The 15,764-nt window shown below is 38.5% G+C and overlaps 1 protein-coding gene across 1 annotated transcript in view; it reads right to left on the bottom strand.

The window, feature by feature from the left end:
- Positions 1 to 14,695, bottom strand: part of PKHD1L1 (PKHD1 like 1) — a 156,462-nt gene extending 141,767 nt beyond the window's left edge. The window contains exons 1-6 of the mRNA XM_032315885.1: positions 14,480 to 14,695; positions 12,515 to 12,604; positions 4,277 to 4,421; positions 3,079 to 3,187; positions 1,988 to 2,045; positions 787 to 880 (exon numbers count right to left, since the gene is read on the bottom strand). Coding sequence (XP_032171776.1) covers positions 787 to 880; positions 1,988 to 2,045; positions 3,079 to 3,187; positions 4,277 to 4,421; positions 12,515 to 12,604; positions 14,480 to 14,552 — 569 coding nt within the window. The 5' untranslated portion in view covers positions 14,553 to 14,695. The remainder of the gene's footprint in view (positions 1 to 786; positions 881 to 1,987; positions 2,046 to 3,078; positions 3,188 to 4,276; positions 4,422 to 12,514; positions 12,605 to 14,479) is intronic.
- Positions 14,696 to 15,764: the final 1,069 nt, after the last annotated feature.

Here is a 15,764-nt window from a genome sequence, read left to right as displayed (position 1 = left end):
CTTTTTAGTAGTTAAAAAAATTCTCTAATTGTTGTATGAACTGTTAGCTAATTTATCTATTTATCCATTTTACACCTGTATTTCATATGCCTAGACCTTCTGAAAGCTGATTCTGTACTTCCTTCTATGGGGAATGAGCACAGCTGTCAGTCTATCAAGACAGCACTCAGAAAACCACAGCTATGCTACAGAAAGATGAGTGACCAAGCTAGCTTCCAATCCAAAATGTGGACAATTATCTTTTGATATGAGGTAACTAGCCAATGTTACTGTCTAATCCATAGTTGGTGAATGGAGGAACGAGTGTTCAAACCTGAAGCTGTTAGTAAGTTACTGACCATTTTTAGTTCAGCACTCTCCCACACATAACTGCAGTAGAAGAAAAAAGGCCAAATTGCATGTCAGGAGACTCTGGTTCTCAGATCTTGACTAAGCTATGGACCTCCAGGCTACATAGTTACATATATATGCAAAATGAGGTAGATTAGTAACAAAGTTATTCAGCAATAAAATTCTATAACTAACTCAATGACTATTGCGCTTGTATCCGTGTGCCTTCTATTAATAAAATCTATCACAGAAAACGAAAGAATTATGCCAGACCAAAAAAGAAAGGCATATTGGTCACTACTTCCATGTCAATGAATCATCCAATAGTCTCCTTTTCTTCCTATAATATGGCTGAAAATCACACTGTAGTGATGTTTAATATCATTGAGCCCATTGTTTGTGGAATACCATACCCCACCTGAGTGATAAGAATATGCTTCCACATCAAAAGTTTACCTCAAAATCCTAACATTTTTCCCATTTGAGCTTAATGCAGTATTACTTCCATAGACATCAGTGAAGATTCTGCCTTGGATAGTTATTAATGTGCCTAAAACAAACAAGCAAACAGTTCTGTATAAGATTACCTACCCATACACCCAACACTTAATACCAAAACATTAGAGGTATTCCTCATGAAACCAGGATCCAGACACTTATATCCCATGTTCATCACTATTATTTAACACTGTGCTGAACCTTCTAACAAACACAATAAAACATGAGTATGTATAGTATTAAAGCAATATTTATAAGTATTTGTAAATTAAAGAAGCTTTTCATGGAAAACAATGAATTATTCAATAAATATTGCTTGGGTCATGAAAGATATATTTGAAAAAACAAATAAGATCCCACTTTACTCTATACCCAAAAAGTGAATAAATCCTAGGAGAAACAAAAATTAAATATAAAAATAAAACCGTAAAAACTTATAATTAAGTATAAATTTATATAATACTTATATTATTGGGATGGTATGGTCTTCTATAGCATAAAAATGAAGGAAGAAATAACAAGAATTAAAATCTATAGATTAATTTAATATAAAGAATTTAAAATGTCTGAATGACAGGTAAATCCATTAATAACATTTAAAAGCAAATGGTAAGTTGAGAATATATTTCCAACATATATGACATACAAATCATTAATATCTTTAAAATATAAATAATTCTTATAACTTAATATGAAAACTGACTAGCATTAAGTTAAAACCAAGGAGATGAACAAGTAATTATAAAAGAAGAAATACAAAGGGTCAATAAATATATATAAATAAGTAAATTTAATTGTATAAATTAAGAATTAGAAATATTAAAAATAAGCTACTACATTTTTCACATAAATGCCTGAAAAAATTAGTCCCTAAAATTGTCAAGGGTATAGAAAAGGGCATTCTCACATATTCCTTTTGGGATTATAAACTGCTATAATTATAATTATAATGAAGTGGAAACCAGCTAAATGTCCAATAGGGGGATAGTAAAATACTTTATAGCAGATTCAGATATAACCACTGAAAATCAGATATAACCACTATACAATCAGAAATATGTTATTTCTAAATTATCAGATATACTAATTTTATATACTTAAAATTAAATTAATGGCCACAAACCAAAAAAGATATTATATCAGCTGTCATATAACAGACCTGGAGTTCCAGATAAAGGTGTGATGTTCATTATCATTGGGGTTCTGAAACTTCTTGCCTGTAAAATAATACTGTCAATAAGCTAATATCTCTGGTTCTTACATTATTTACATTTAAATAATTCTATAATATAACTGTCAAAATACCTCCTTTTACACAAAGTATAAAAATAAAGTTTAGAATATTATTATTCTGCTTATTCAAGATACTTTCCTTATCCACTAAAAATTCTCTGTTAGTGTTTTTAGTTCAGAACTTTAATAGTCTATCTTCCTTTGTTATCAGCATATGTCAAACTCTAGTAATAAGGCTCTCTGGTAGCAGGAATTTGAGGGAATAAAATTACAGAAGGCCTTCTTCTATTTAAGCCTATGAAGAAAAAATAACAAAGCACATTGCAAAACAGAAACAAAACCTGGAAAAAGTCCCTCAAAGTAAGCTTTAGTAATGAAGCTAATGATAATTTTCTAAAGCAATGCAGGTAAAATTCTTAAGAACTGTGACACCAAATGGAAATAGGGAGAGAGGAGAATCCCAGGGAGCCCACGAGGGTGATGGAAACTCTAATACTTTTGATAGACAGACAAAATTTTTAGACATATATGGGATGGTCCTTAGAAGAAATGTGTTATTGTGAATATCTACATATAGGATAACTACATTTTGAATGACTTCAATGCTATGTACAGTCATATTTTATCTCATTGCATTAGAAATTATAAAGAAAGGAAAAAGAGTTATGATCCTATTTAAAATGAAGGTGAATGCCATGAAGATAAGAAAAGGAAAATCAAACTCAGAGTACAAATGGAGAAAGAGAAAAAATAGCGTGAGCAAGAAAAATATTTAATGTATAAAAGTTTAAGTCATTAATGAAATTAAAGAGGGAAACAAATAAGATATGAGAAAAGAGATTCCACTGCCACAGAAGATGATTAAAACTGAGTGAAGTTATCCTTCGCTACATGCTAGAATATTTTTTAACGTGGAAATAGATAACAATTGGTAAAATTAAAAAATAAAAGGCCAGTTCAGCAAGAAAGCAAGCACAAGACCGATCATCCAAAAGTTAAAGAGGAGATCCCATATACATTGAAGGTGCATTCCCAGCTCTTGACGCGACCTCTGCAGGTATTACTTTCTGTAATAGGAACCCCGTCCACGCTGACTCTCACAGTGTAGGAATCTTCTGGCATTGCTCTGCAAAGCAAATGAAGAACATGTAAGGAATGCAATGACCCTTTTATTTAATGTATGCTATTAAGAAAAAATACTGCCCCAGACTACAAGTCATTTTGAAAAAAAAAAAAAAGTGCCTAAAATTCTAATCAATGTACAGCTAAATTCCATTCTATATTATTAGAATTCTAAATGATAAGAGTTTCATTCTAAATTATGAAGGATCTCCATCCTGAACTCTGTACTGCAGATTCTAACATCATGGACCGCAGGCAAATGCTTCTTCTTTTTTTTTTTTTAATTAATTTTTTATTTTTTATAAACATATATATTTATCCCCAGGGGTACAGGTCTGTGAATCACCAGGTTTACACACTTCACAGCAAATGCTTATTCTAAGTGCACTGGTATTTACTGAAAAGGAAAACAAATACAATAACAAAAGTCGGAAGATTCACTTAAAACAGTAATACATCACCTTGGTACAGTCATGTTATGCTTTGTTGTTTCTTTTTTTGTTTGTTTTTTTTTAATTCTGATCAAATTTCTCTCTAAGAGAGCTTTTGCTGCTGAAACAGCCAATAAGCTTGATAAAGATGAAATCCTCTGGAATATGTGCTACCTGTTTTATTATTAAAAGTTACCATTTAAAATGATTAATTTTTCCCATAAGTTGTTAATAACAAACATCATTCTGGACTGATAGTAAAGAACTTGAAATGTCACTCTACAAAATGGTCATCTTTAATCTTAATGAATATGTCAAGATTTTGAAGGAAATTAATCAAACTGGACAGGAAAGCATAATTTTGATATTTTGAGGAGCATCATTACAATTTAATAGTAGCCATTTGTCTTCTGAAATAGATCAATAATGATAAGATAATAGCTCTAATAACCTGGAAAAGGATATGGAGTTTATTTTATTGTGCCAATACATGGAAAGAGCATTACAAATGAATGAAATAAAGCTATAAGATAGTCTGAACATCATGAAACAAAAAAATAGCTGATCATTAGAAAATATAATTGCTAGAGTATATAAAAAACTATATAATACCAATCTGTGTATGAAAAAAATGCTCTTATTAAACATATTATAAAACATACCTAGTATAGCATGTAATTTGAGTTGAATGACTTGAATCTTTTTCTACATCACAAGAAATCGATCGGAAAGAAGAAACTAATTGCACACTGTTTCCCAACTCAGCATTATCAACTCCATAGTTAAACTGGTTTGCTTGAGCAAAACCTGGAAAAGTAAAAACACTGAATTATTATTAAAAGAATTCTCTTCTCCAAGATCTAACAATCATCATTTGGTACTGAATCATCAATAAATAATAAGGAATATTCGTAAGTAAATAAGTTAGCAGTTAAGCTACTTTGTATTTATCCCTATGGTTGTAATCCTTTTTGGAAGCATAAAAATTCACCTTCAACTCATTTATTCACAAAAGTAATGTTCGAGAACCTATTATTTGCCAGGCACAGAATTAAATAGCTTATATTCCAGAGGTAGGGTGTGAAGGGCTGGAGAAAATATTCTCTCCTCCTTCCCCATCAGAGTCTATGTCTGCTGAGGATATCTTTCCCTTGAGTTCCTATAAAGCAAAATCTGAGATGAGGACTTGCAAGCATATGGTTTATTTGAGTGGTGACTCCTTTGGGGCAAAAGAGAGTAAGACCTAAAGAAAGACAACCTGGGCTGTAAGCACAGCTGGAGCACAACCTTGCTGGAAACTTCCAAGGAAAATATGGACTGCCTCTCAGAATCAAAGAATCAAACCTTTCTTCATCAAATCCTGTCCAGGGAGTTAACTGAGGTTTCTCCAGGGGAAATAGCTTCTCCTGAACATTCAGGCTGCACATATGTCGTCCACATACCATAGGGGTTTCAATGTCCCAAGTCACTGCATCAGTGAAGCCCTGGGACAGTAGACAAAGACTTGCTATGGAAACAGAAGGCAAAAGCTGTGAGCACAGACTGGGTCACAGTCTTGGGAGGACTATCTGTCATGGCTGTGGTTAGAATTCGAGGTGAGAACAAGAGACTGTGAAGCTGAGTATAAAAGGCTTCTCTTAGAGGCAACTCACTGCACCATATGGACATGCTCTGGCCCCACATTTTAAAGACTATTTTATTTATTTATTTGACAGATAGAGATCACAAGTTGGCAGAGAAGCAGACAGAGAGAGAGGGGCAGAAAGCCCGATGTGGGGCTTGATCCCAGGACCCTGGGATCACTACCTGAGCTGAAGGCAGAGGCTTTAACCCACTGAGCCACCCAGGCAACCCCTGGCCCCACATTTTAAATATAATTCATTATCAAGTCTCCAAGGTGGTAATCAGCCAAAAGCTCTGCTAAAGATTTAATACAAGAGAGTTATTGGGGCAAGACACAACTGCTCCTGAGGCTATAATGAATAGTAACTGTAGAACCCTCTTTACCACCTATGTAGACTTCCTTTGCCTTAGCCAGCACTTAAGTTGAGGGAGTGACACTAGCCTTCATCCTGAAGATCTGGACCCTTGGTTGTTGCTTTACCCTTGTTAAGTTGTGGTTGCTATAATTGCCTATTCATGCTATAATTCCTTCCACTGGACATGGGAAGCCAAGAAATGCCCTCATGAATACCCTGAATTTCAGACATATTCTTCCCTATCTCCATTAGGTAAAGCAACCCTCTCTCTTCATGATCATCAGAACTGATTATCTCTGGTAGGCTACTAATGATGTTTGATGAATTCAAAGTGATCAGTTCATAGTGATAGCTCCCATTCACTGGAAGTCATCCCTGGCCAAAGCATTCTCTCACTGGAAATTCAGACCCCAAATCCAGCAGAATCTAAAACAGCAAGGACAGAAAGCACATATGCAGTTTGCAGATCACTGGGAGTGATAATGAATGAGAGAAACCGTTCCCTTCCAGCTCCATGTGCTCTGTCTGTCGGGACACAGAAGCATCTATCTGCCATGGGATGAAGGCATATGGCATATGATAGAGGCCAGCATCCTATCCCACAGGATGCTGTTCCCAGGCTGGGATCTTAGGCTTGCCTCTTATAGACCATTCCATCATTCTACTAGGCCACGTGTTTCAGAGTAACACAGGTTTTGTGGTCGTGTGCCCATAATCACAACTTTTTCTCTGTGAAATGCGTTTCTTGTTCTGAGGCACTATTTTATAGATGCTCCTGGCATTAACTCAGACTCTGGGAGCTCTCGGAAGATGGGGCTGGCAGAGGCACTGTGGATGGAGAAAGCAAAAATCTGTATTTGGAGTATCTGTTCCAGCAATAATGAATCTCTGTTCTTTCCATGAAAGAAGTAGAGTAATCCAGTCAATTTGTCCCTTAGCAACCAGTATACTTCTTGGGGAATGGCCCCTCCTGAGGGCTCAGTGTTGATCAGGTCAGGGATCAGCAACTGCTGTGGATAGCTTAGCCTTGGAGAAGGGAAGTCCATGGTGTTAACCCTGCACAGTCGTCGCCCCATGGCCCCTCTATTCCTGAGCCCATTGTACAAGCTCTGAGGAAGCCAAAGAGAGAAGCTCCTGAATGAGTCATTCAATCAACCTGGTGTTTCTGTTTCCTCTGTAGGGGATCCTCTCTTGCAGGAATTAACTTGAGACATAGACCTGAATGGTTTGTGTTCATACAATGTGCTCATACACCTTCACATGCCTCTTTTCAGGACTTTCTTGTTTCTTATTTCCCAACCCCTGTTCCTGGGAGAGAGGAGGCATGTGACATAAATGGTCAAGGAAATATTCTGGAAGGAGTAAGCCCGGAGAATACCTATGTCAAGTGCATTTTAGATAGAGGGAACATGCTCTTCCGGGCCCTGTGGTGGGAGCATATTTTTGGATTCAAGAACTAGCAAGCATGGTTGGAGAAACATGTATGAGGAAAGTTAGAGTGGTAGGAGATGAGACCCAAAATTGAGGGCATTCAGATTATTTTTATGAGTTAGAGAGCACTGGAGGCTTCCCAAACAGAGGCATAGCATGGTGTGACTTAGGCTTGCCAAGAGTCACTAGCTGCTACTCTGAGAGTATAGACAAAGAGTATAAACTACTCTGAGAGTATAGACAGCAGTGAGTGATGGATACATGATTGACATGGGGTCAAGAGAAGATCGGAGGATAACCAGCGAAAGGAACAAATACTGGTCTCTTTGGGGGGCATTTTACTATCAATGGAAGCAGAGGCATGGGTGGAAGGTAGAAGGGGGTGGAACAAGAGGAAGCTTGATGATTTTGCTCTTGCTTTTTTTCAGGTTGGTGAAATAGCAGTGTGTTTGCATGCTAATGGGTGTGATCCAACAGAACCAGAGAAACAGATGATGTGAAACAGAGCAGAAAATTATTTTTTAATTGATGAAAATTATTTTAATCTTACTATAAATACCTGAAAATTCAAAACTAGATTTGGAAGTAGTTAAATATCCATTAAGTAATTTTATGCCACATAAAAGTATTTTATATTGCTAGAACAACATTCAATTTCAAAATAAACCCAAGAAATAAAATCCATGGTTAAGATTAATTGGATATTATTCTATTGATTAAACCCTATAACTAAATATTCTCCTAATAAAAATGTTTAAAAGATACTTAATAGTATTCTAATATGCAGAATAAATCTATGAAGTTGTTGATGTTATAATATTTTCTAGAATAAAGTTAAGTTAGTAAAGAAACAATTTTCCAATTTTAGTATATGTGCTGCCGAAGCGAGCACAGTAAAGAAACAATTTTCACTTCAAAATCTAAAATTCCTAAATCCTGAGTTCTAAAAGCATGTGCGTTTTTAAATGTTACTTTTCTCTAAATACTGCAAGTGCTTAACAGTAAAACACCACTGTTGCCAAATTGATGACTAACAATATTTTTGAAGTTATGAAATTTTTTCCTTTGCATCCAGGTTATCAATATAAATCCATAAGTTATTTGAATTTCAGCACTTAATTACCTACAATCCACATTGTTTCACAGTACAATAAATTTAAAATCAGTAAGCCAGAAAAAATGTTAAACTCAGAGATGTAGATTTAACTCTAAATTCAATGTATATATATTATTTATATTAGAAAAAAATATTGTCAAGTAGTTTTGTAGTATGTTTCAGAAAACAATCACTCTTACCTTATAGGCTCATATTAAATAACCTTTATTAGGGGCACCTGGGTGGCTCAGTGGGTTAAAGCTTCTGCCTTCGGCTCAGGTCATGATCCCAGGGTCCTGGGATGGAGCCCCACATCGGGCTCTCTGTTCAGCAGGGAGCCTGCTTCCTGCTCTCTCTCTCTGCCTGCCTCTCTGCCTACTTGTGATCTCTGTCTGTCAAATAAATAAATAAAATCTTTTTAAAAAATTTTTAAAAAAACCTTTATTAGTTGAAGTGGCTGAATTGGGGTCGCTAGACATCTGTGGGTGACTGCTTTTTAAATTATTGAACATTTTCAGCGTTCTAAAAAGGTCCATTAAAAACACGAATATTGCCTAGTTTAAGGACTTCGTGGTACCAGATGTTCACCAAATGCCAACGCCCCTAAAACTCTAGCTCTCGTAAAGCTGCTTCTTTGGGATGGTGCTCTTTAAAGGAACCCTAACGTCCTGGATTCGCATCCCACTCCTGCACATCCTTGCTGTATGACTTCAGGCACTCAAATTTTAGAGATGAACTCTCTCATTTTTATCTTCTCATCAGAAAAATGACCAGGGGGCACATGTGTGGGCCATTCAGTTGAGTGTCTGCCTTCAGTTCAGGATATGATCCCAGGGTCCTGGGATTGAGTTCCTGCTCAGCACTCCCCCTGTTTGTGCTCTCTCTCTCTCTCTCTTTCTCTCTCAAATAAAATAAAATAAAATAAAATGGAAAATGACCATAATTACCCACTTATTGGATTGTCGGGAATACGAAATGAGGTTATATATATTGCATAACATAATACTTGGCTCCTATGTTAAGAGCTCGGTTGATATTTGCTCTTATTACTGGTCACAAAAATCCTGAGATTTAAGTTCAGTGTTAATATCCCTTTTTAAAAATAACACAGAACTAGTAAGTGTTATGGCTAGGATTTGAATTCAGGTTGGCGATGTCAACCTGGCACCTGTGATATTCAGAGATAGACAATATTTAAAAACATACATTATAGACCTGTACCCCTGGGGATAAAAATATATGTTTATAAAAAATAAAAAATTAATAAAAAAAAACATACATTATAAAGCTATTAGCCATTGCCCTATATAAGTTCCTCCAGACCCATGTTCTTAACACTTCTCCTATCCATGATAGGTAGAAAAAGTAAGCAGAAACTCAACAAAGGGTAGGGATTTTAATAAACACCACTTTTTCCTCTAGGCTTAAACGGTAACCAAACAGAGCTCATCAAATATAGGCTAAAGTACAAATATAAGCATCAATTTGACGTGTGAAAGGCACTTGCATTGGATCTGTAGTTTTGATTCTAGGACAGCAGTTACTGCTAAAATGGAATTTTGAAAAGATACAGGAAAACACAGAAAAGCAAGTTACTTGTAAACCTGCCCTTTCCTTTTGCCAACTGTGCTTATCTTTGGTGTTCATGCTGAGTTTGAAATACACAGAGGGCTGCTGGCAACTAACTAAGGAAAGTTTTACTTGTGGGGTGGCTCAGGATGTGATACATGTATTTATTTTCCTCTTAAGCACATGTCACAAAATTGATACGGTAACACAGATCTGCATCTCAGCATTCCTGAGACAAATACAATTGAAAAAAAAATTAAACCAACAAAAGATGATATTGTTTTTGGCTTTGTTTAAATGCCATATATATTTTTAATGTCACATACCTATATTTAATGTCATATATGTCATATATATATTTTTACATACTTATGTCATATATATAGACCTATCTCCCTGAAGTAAAAACATGAGCCAAATCAATAGGATTTATAAATATTCTCATTACAAATATTGCTTAAAAAATTATAGAAATATTTCTGATTTGTTAGCTAATTCCAAAGAGTTAAAAAGCCGCACAAAGGAATCACCTCCTAAAAGAATTTCAAAATAAAATATAATTCTAAATAAAAAATTGGGTATAAAGAGGATAGCTCTGGAAGTACTCCAAGGGACAAAGATTACAGGAAGGGTTGGGTGTACCCTGGATACAGAAAAGGTTGAGGCTTTCAGATGGAAATTCCTGGCATATTGATGCATTTTTTTTTTCTTTTGCAGAAAAACTGGAGACAAGACTTGCCAGGCACGCAAACCTGGTTCTCCTGATAGCAGCCCAGGCTGCTATCATGGAAAATGTGTGTAGTTGAAGCCGGCGGTTGCCATATACCACATGGGGCTGTTTGGATTTCTCTAGTTAAAAAAAATGCAAGGGTGAGAGAGTACAAACCAACTCGAAAAGTTATAACAGCAAAACAATGAAAAGGAAAAGTACAGTGTGGTGAAGGATGATTCCTAAAGAATGAAACCAAACTTATAACATAAGAGCAGGATAATGATAAAAATAAAACAAAATAATAAAAATAAAAAAACTCTAATTTAGGAAACAGATAGTATCTATGGGTACCTTAGATACATCATCCTTTTCAATCATCACAACAGTCCCAACAGGTAGGAATTAATACCCCACTTTACTGATGAGGAAGCTGAGGCTTAGGGGAGTAACCTGCTCCAGTCACAGAGTGGGAAGGGGCAAGGACACACCTGAAAGCCAGTCAGACAGGACCAAAGTCCCTGGGTTTCCCAAAACATTATAAAAACTATGTAATTCAACACTTCAGGTAGACAAAAGTATATGTAATAGGGAAATATCTAGGGAAAAAAGCCAAAAGTAAGATTCTACTCCTTCCATTTTACTGATATTTTTCAGTAAAGGGAACTATTAAGAAAGACAATTGAGAAATACAGGTATAAATTTAGAAACACTCCTGAATTAATAATCAAAATGATAAGACTCCTCATTAAATCAGTCCTCTTAGTTGGAGACACAATTATTTCCATGATCATGGAAATAAAGTGCTCAAAACACTTTACTTGGGCATCATAACTATAAAATTATGGATCTTTGGCTCCTGAAGCACAGCCTGTAGAACAAAGTAATGCACTAGCAAATTTTGGCCTGTAAAAGTGAATATGACATGTGGAAATGGAAAACTCATGTGGAATCACCAAAATACTAACAGTAGTTCTTTCTAGAGAGTGGAATCTCAGAGAACTCACTTTCTAAGTCAAATATTTCTTTATCATTTAATTTTTTCATCCTGACTTTTATAAAAATAAAGCATTTTTATAGTCCTATGGGACCAACACTTAAGTAATCATCCAGCAGTTACAGTTCCACAGAAAATGTTCTTGTGTGATTAATAAATTAGCTCTGCAATGCAATTCTAAACATGAAGTATGGGTCAGAGACAGCACTGATGTCTCTGATTATGTGAATACAGTTCCTCCAAATAAATTTTGTTCAAGTAGCACATTCATGGAGTTTTGGAGGTCTGGTCTGTTTTGCAAATTCATTACATTGCTCTATACACATTCTCTATATATCATGAGCCCTGAAAACCTATATAAAATAGTCTTAGATTCAGCTTTTGAGAAAGACAGGTGCTAACACATTTTTAGTCACCTACAGTATATGGTTAAGGCAGGAAGAGGGAAGTCAAATCACGGCGAGGATGCAGGTATCGGCCATTCCAATACGATTTGACTATTCTATGATGCTCTGTTAGGAGCATTTGGAAATTGAGACGGATGGGAAAACTGGAAATTCACCATGACACCAGTGACACAGGATACACTGTGACTCAGAGAGTCTATGAAAGAGCAAAGGTTAGGGTTAAACTCATAAGGAGGTTCTTCCAAAATGCCTTAAGAATAGAATGTTTTGTTTTGTTTTGTATTTATAACGAAAGGCCATCTGGGTCTGTGTACTTAAACTCAAGCCATGGCTCCTGGATCTGAAGGAGTTTAGGTCTCCAGACAGGAAGAAATAGCTGAGTGGTTGTTTTGTTTTGTTTTGTTTTAATTGGGGCATTTCTCTCACGGCTTTTAAAACTCTGTTAAAAACCTAATAGCTTTCATGGGGTGCCTGGGTGGCTCAGTGGGTTAAGCCTCTGCCTTCAGCTCAGGTCATGATCTCAGGGTCGTGGAATCGAGCCTGATATTGGACTCTCTGCTCAGCAGGGAGCCTGCTTTTGCCTCTTCCTCGCCTGCCTCTCTGCCTACTTGTGATCTCTCTTTCTTCAAATAAATAAATAAAATCTTAAAAAAAAAAAACCCTCAACCTTGACCCCCCCAAAGAAAGAAAAGAAAAGAAAAACCAACCATACCTTCTCCTTTGATAGTCAGTCTTGTTGCTCCATTTATGCTGCCATATTTAGGTATTATTTCTGTGACTTTGGGAATTATTTTAGAGCCATCTGAAAGATAATAAAACACAGTAAAGATAAAAGCATCAAGTACTTCAAGCATCAAAGTTGGTACCAGATCATACAGTATTATAAGAAAAACATCACAAAAGTGATGGGACTGAAAGTAAATACACCCATATTTTACTTGTGGTTCTACTACTAACCAATGACTTGACAGGGAAATAAGTCATTCACTTAATTAATACTCATTAGCTTTATGCAAAGCACTACCTGAGGTGCCAAAAGGGTGGTAATAACCCATGATCATTTTCACCATTCTTAATTATCATATTATAAAACATTTATTAAACCCTTAATTTCACGTAGCGCTCAACTAACTGCAGATCTGTAACTACAGGTAGCAGCTCACACAGCAGCAGACAACACTGGAGAAGTAACATCGTGGAGAAATAAGTCATTCATCATAAAAGCACATAAGAAATGCAAAGAATAAATGAAAATGAACAGAATAGACCAGGCACAAAATCTAAGGGTGCATTTTAAGAAGAAATTGTTTTCTGTGATGGAGTAAGACTTCAGGAAAGATCATTTCTTTAGCCTCCTGATTATAGTAAGTTCTTACTTTAATGGTTACCAATTCATTCATTGAACGGTGTAAGTGTCCTGGGGATATAAAAATGTGTTCACGGTCTCAACCTCCCAAAACCTTAGCTTAGACAGTACCGCGTGACAGGAGAGCAGAGGGGCCATGGTTGACCAAGAAGGGGCCCTTCAACTACACTGCTCATGTCCTGCTGACTTCTAGAAAGAAGGGTTGTCCCTGCTGCATCTTGGAGGGCAAATATGAATAGCTAGACTGGACCAAGTATGGGAGAGAGAAACAGAACTCTAGAAAGAGGGAGGTAGGTGCCTATGCAAAACACAGGGGTAAGAGAGCTGCTTCTCTGGAGAACTCTATGCTTTTAAACAACTCAAAGATACACAGTGGCTAAAAGGGTTCGTTTTCCACGTCAGCTGTGCAAATGTGAATTATTAGATCCAGTAACAATTCTCGAAATAGGAAAAATTGAAGTGGACAAAAAGAAAAGCTATAGAAATTACTGTTTCAAGTAGATGTATGAGAAAAGGTTTAAGAAATGATAATCATACAGGTCATTCCTGCCGGCAAAAAGTTTAGCACGGACTTCAAATGTCACGGGTCTGACTTCGCCAAGAGCTCCAAGGCTGATTCTGCTTCAGGCACGTTCGTAACTTCCAGCATCCCACAGCCAAGAGCAGGAAACTCCGGCGAGGGCTCTGGATCCTATCTCCAAGACCGTGCTGCTCTCCACCTATCTCAGGTTCATCCTCCCTTATCTCCACCGCCAACTCCAATTTCTTATCTTATCCGGCTCTTCCAACCCTCTCTTGGGTATTACTTGGAAGGGAGAGGCAGCTGCCCCTTAAAGTGACTGACACCAGGCACAGACACCCATTCTTGTCCTACTGGGGGACACTGCCCTCTCTTCGGTGGGGGAAGGACACCCAAGAAGAGAAGAGAGAGGACTCGGATTGTGCCCCCTACCTCCACCCCCAGCCAAGTTTCAGTGTCTTTTTCAATTGAGCCCCTTGTGGGTGGGGGCGGTGCGGTTCCATAATTCAAGCAGTAACTCTTACGACTTAAGAGCAATCCCTCTTCTCTCTTCTCTTCTCCTCCTCTTCTTTTCTTCTGTGTGTGTCTGTCTGCCTGCCTGCCTGTCTGTCCCTTAGGCCTGCCTTGCAGGTCCCGGGTCCCAGGTGCCCAGGATGGCCATGCGGCCGCACCCGCAGCCTTGGCGCAGGGCTGGTGCCGGGCAGTCCCTTCTCTCCCGCGGCCCCGGGAAACCCAGGGTTTTGGGTCTGCACGGACTTCTGCTTGCCTCCCTGGCGCCCCGGAGGAATTACCTGCGCGGGGGTCCGTGGCACACAGGAGCAGCCCCCAGAAGCCCCAGGTTCCCAAGAGCCACAGGTGTCCCATCGCCGCGTCCGTCGCGCAGTCTGTGCGCGCCGCTCGCTCTCAGCCGCCGCCAGCGCCGCGCTCCGCTCCGGGACCGCGACTCGCTCGCGCGCGCGACTCTTCCCACGCGCGCAGGCGGACTCCGCCACCCGGGGCCCGCCCCGCCCCGGCCTGTCCCGCGGCGCCTCTGCGATTTGCTGGCAGTTACAGCCACCCCAGCGCTGGAGAACCGAACCGGCCCCGACCGGTCTGTGGTCGTCGGACCTCCACACTCAGACCTGGGTGCCGACGTCTCAAGGCTGTCCCCATGAGGGTCATGTCTCCACTCCTTTTGGTAAGAGGGATCAGGGGCAGGTTTTCCGCGAATCCCGGCGCCTCCCCTTTTTAAAATTCTAGGCCTACATACGTTCATTTGCCTGCATGCTTTGGCTATTAACTATCCCCAGGTGGACAATACACAAACCCCACACGTTTCCCCCCTTTACGTTCGTATGAATTAGTGCTGTTCCTTTCATGGACAACCATTCTTACACGTATCGATTTCTCTGCCTGCCCCAACCGCCACGCCCCGTGCTGTAGAGACTTCCAACTCACAATAATCCCCAAAGAGCTGTTACTGTTACTACTCCTTACGAAGACCGTTACTATCCCGGTTGTTCCAGCCTGGAGCCCGAGGCGCGGGAAGTTTGGGTAACTTACCCACAGCCCTATGTCTACGTGCAGGCGAGGACTCCATCAGTCAGTGCTCTTAGCCCCTCCATGGTCCCCAATCTAGCACACTTCGAGTGACGGTTCGCAATGCTTGGGATATCCTTGTACTAAAAATTATTCGTTGTCTTTTTGAAATTCACATTTAACTCAGCATCCTGTGTTTACCAAATCAGACTACTCTCGCTGGGAGGGAAGAGAGAAGAAATAGAAGAGAGAGCTCTACACTAATACAGTTAGATCCTCGCTCTTAAAGAGTTTCTATCTGTTGTTGTTAGATTTGGTTAATTACATTCATCTCATAATTTTCTGCAAATTGACTGCCCCCGTCACCACCCTACTGAAAACAGTGCCTGCAAGGCGCCACTGACCTTCTTACTCTTGGAACTCTTTGCAGCATGCGACACGTAAGCATCTTTTTTGAAATTCCACCCCTCTCAAGAGGCTTGGGTGCCTTCCTACCTCTCCCATCACTTCTATGTCATATTTTTCTCTTACATCTTCCTGAGAATTGTTATTCTTGCA

Source organism: Mustela erminea, chromosome 16 (genome assembly GCF_009829155.1).
Source record: "Mustela erminea isolate mMusErm1 chromosome 16, mMusErm1.Pri, whole genome shotgun sequence".
Lineage (NCBI taxonomy): Eukaryota > Metazoa > Chordata > Mammalia > Carnivora > Mustelidae > Mustela > Mustela erminea.
This window is presented reverse-complemented; position numbering and strand designations above follow the sequence as displayed.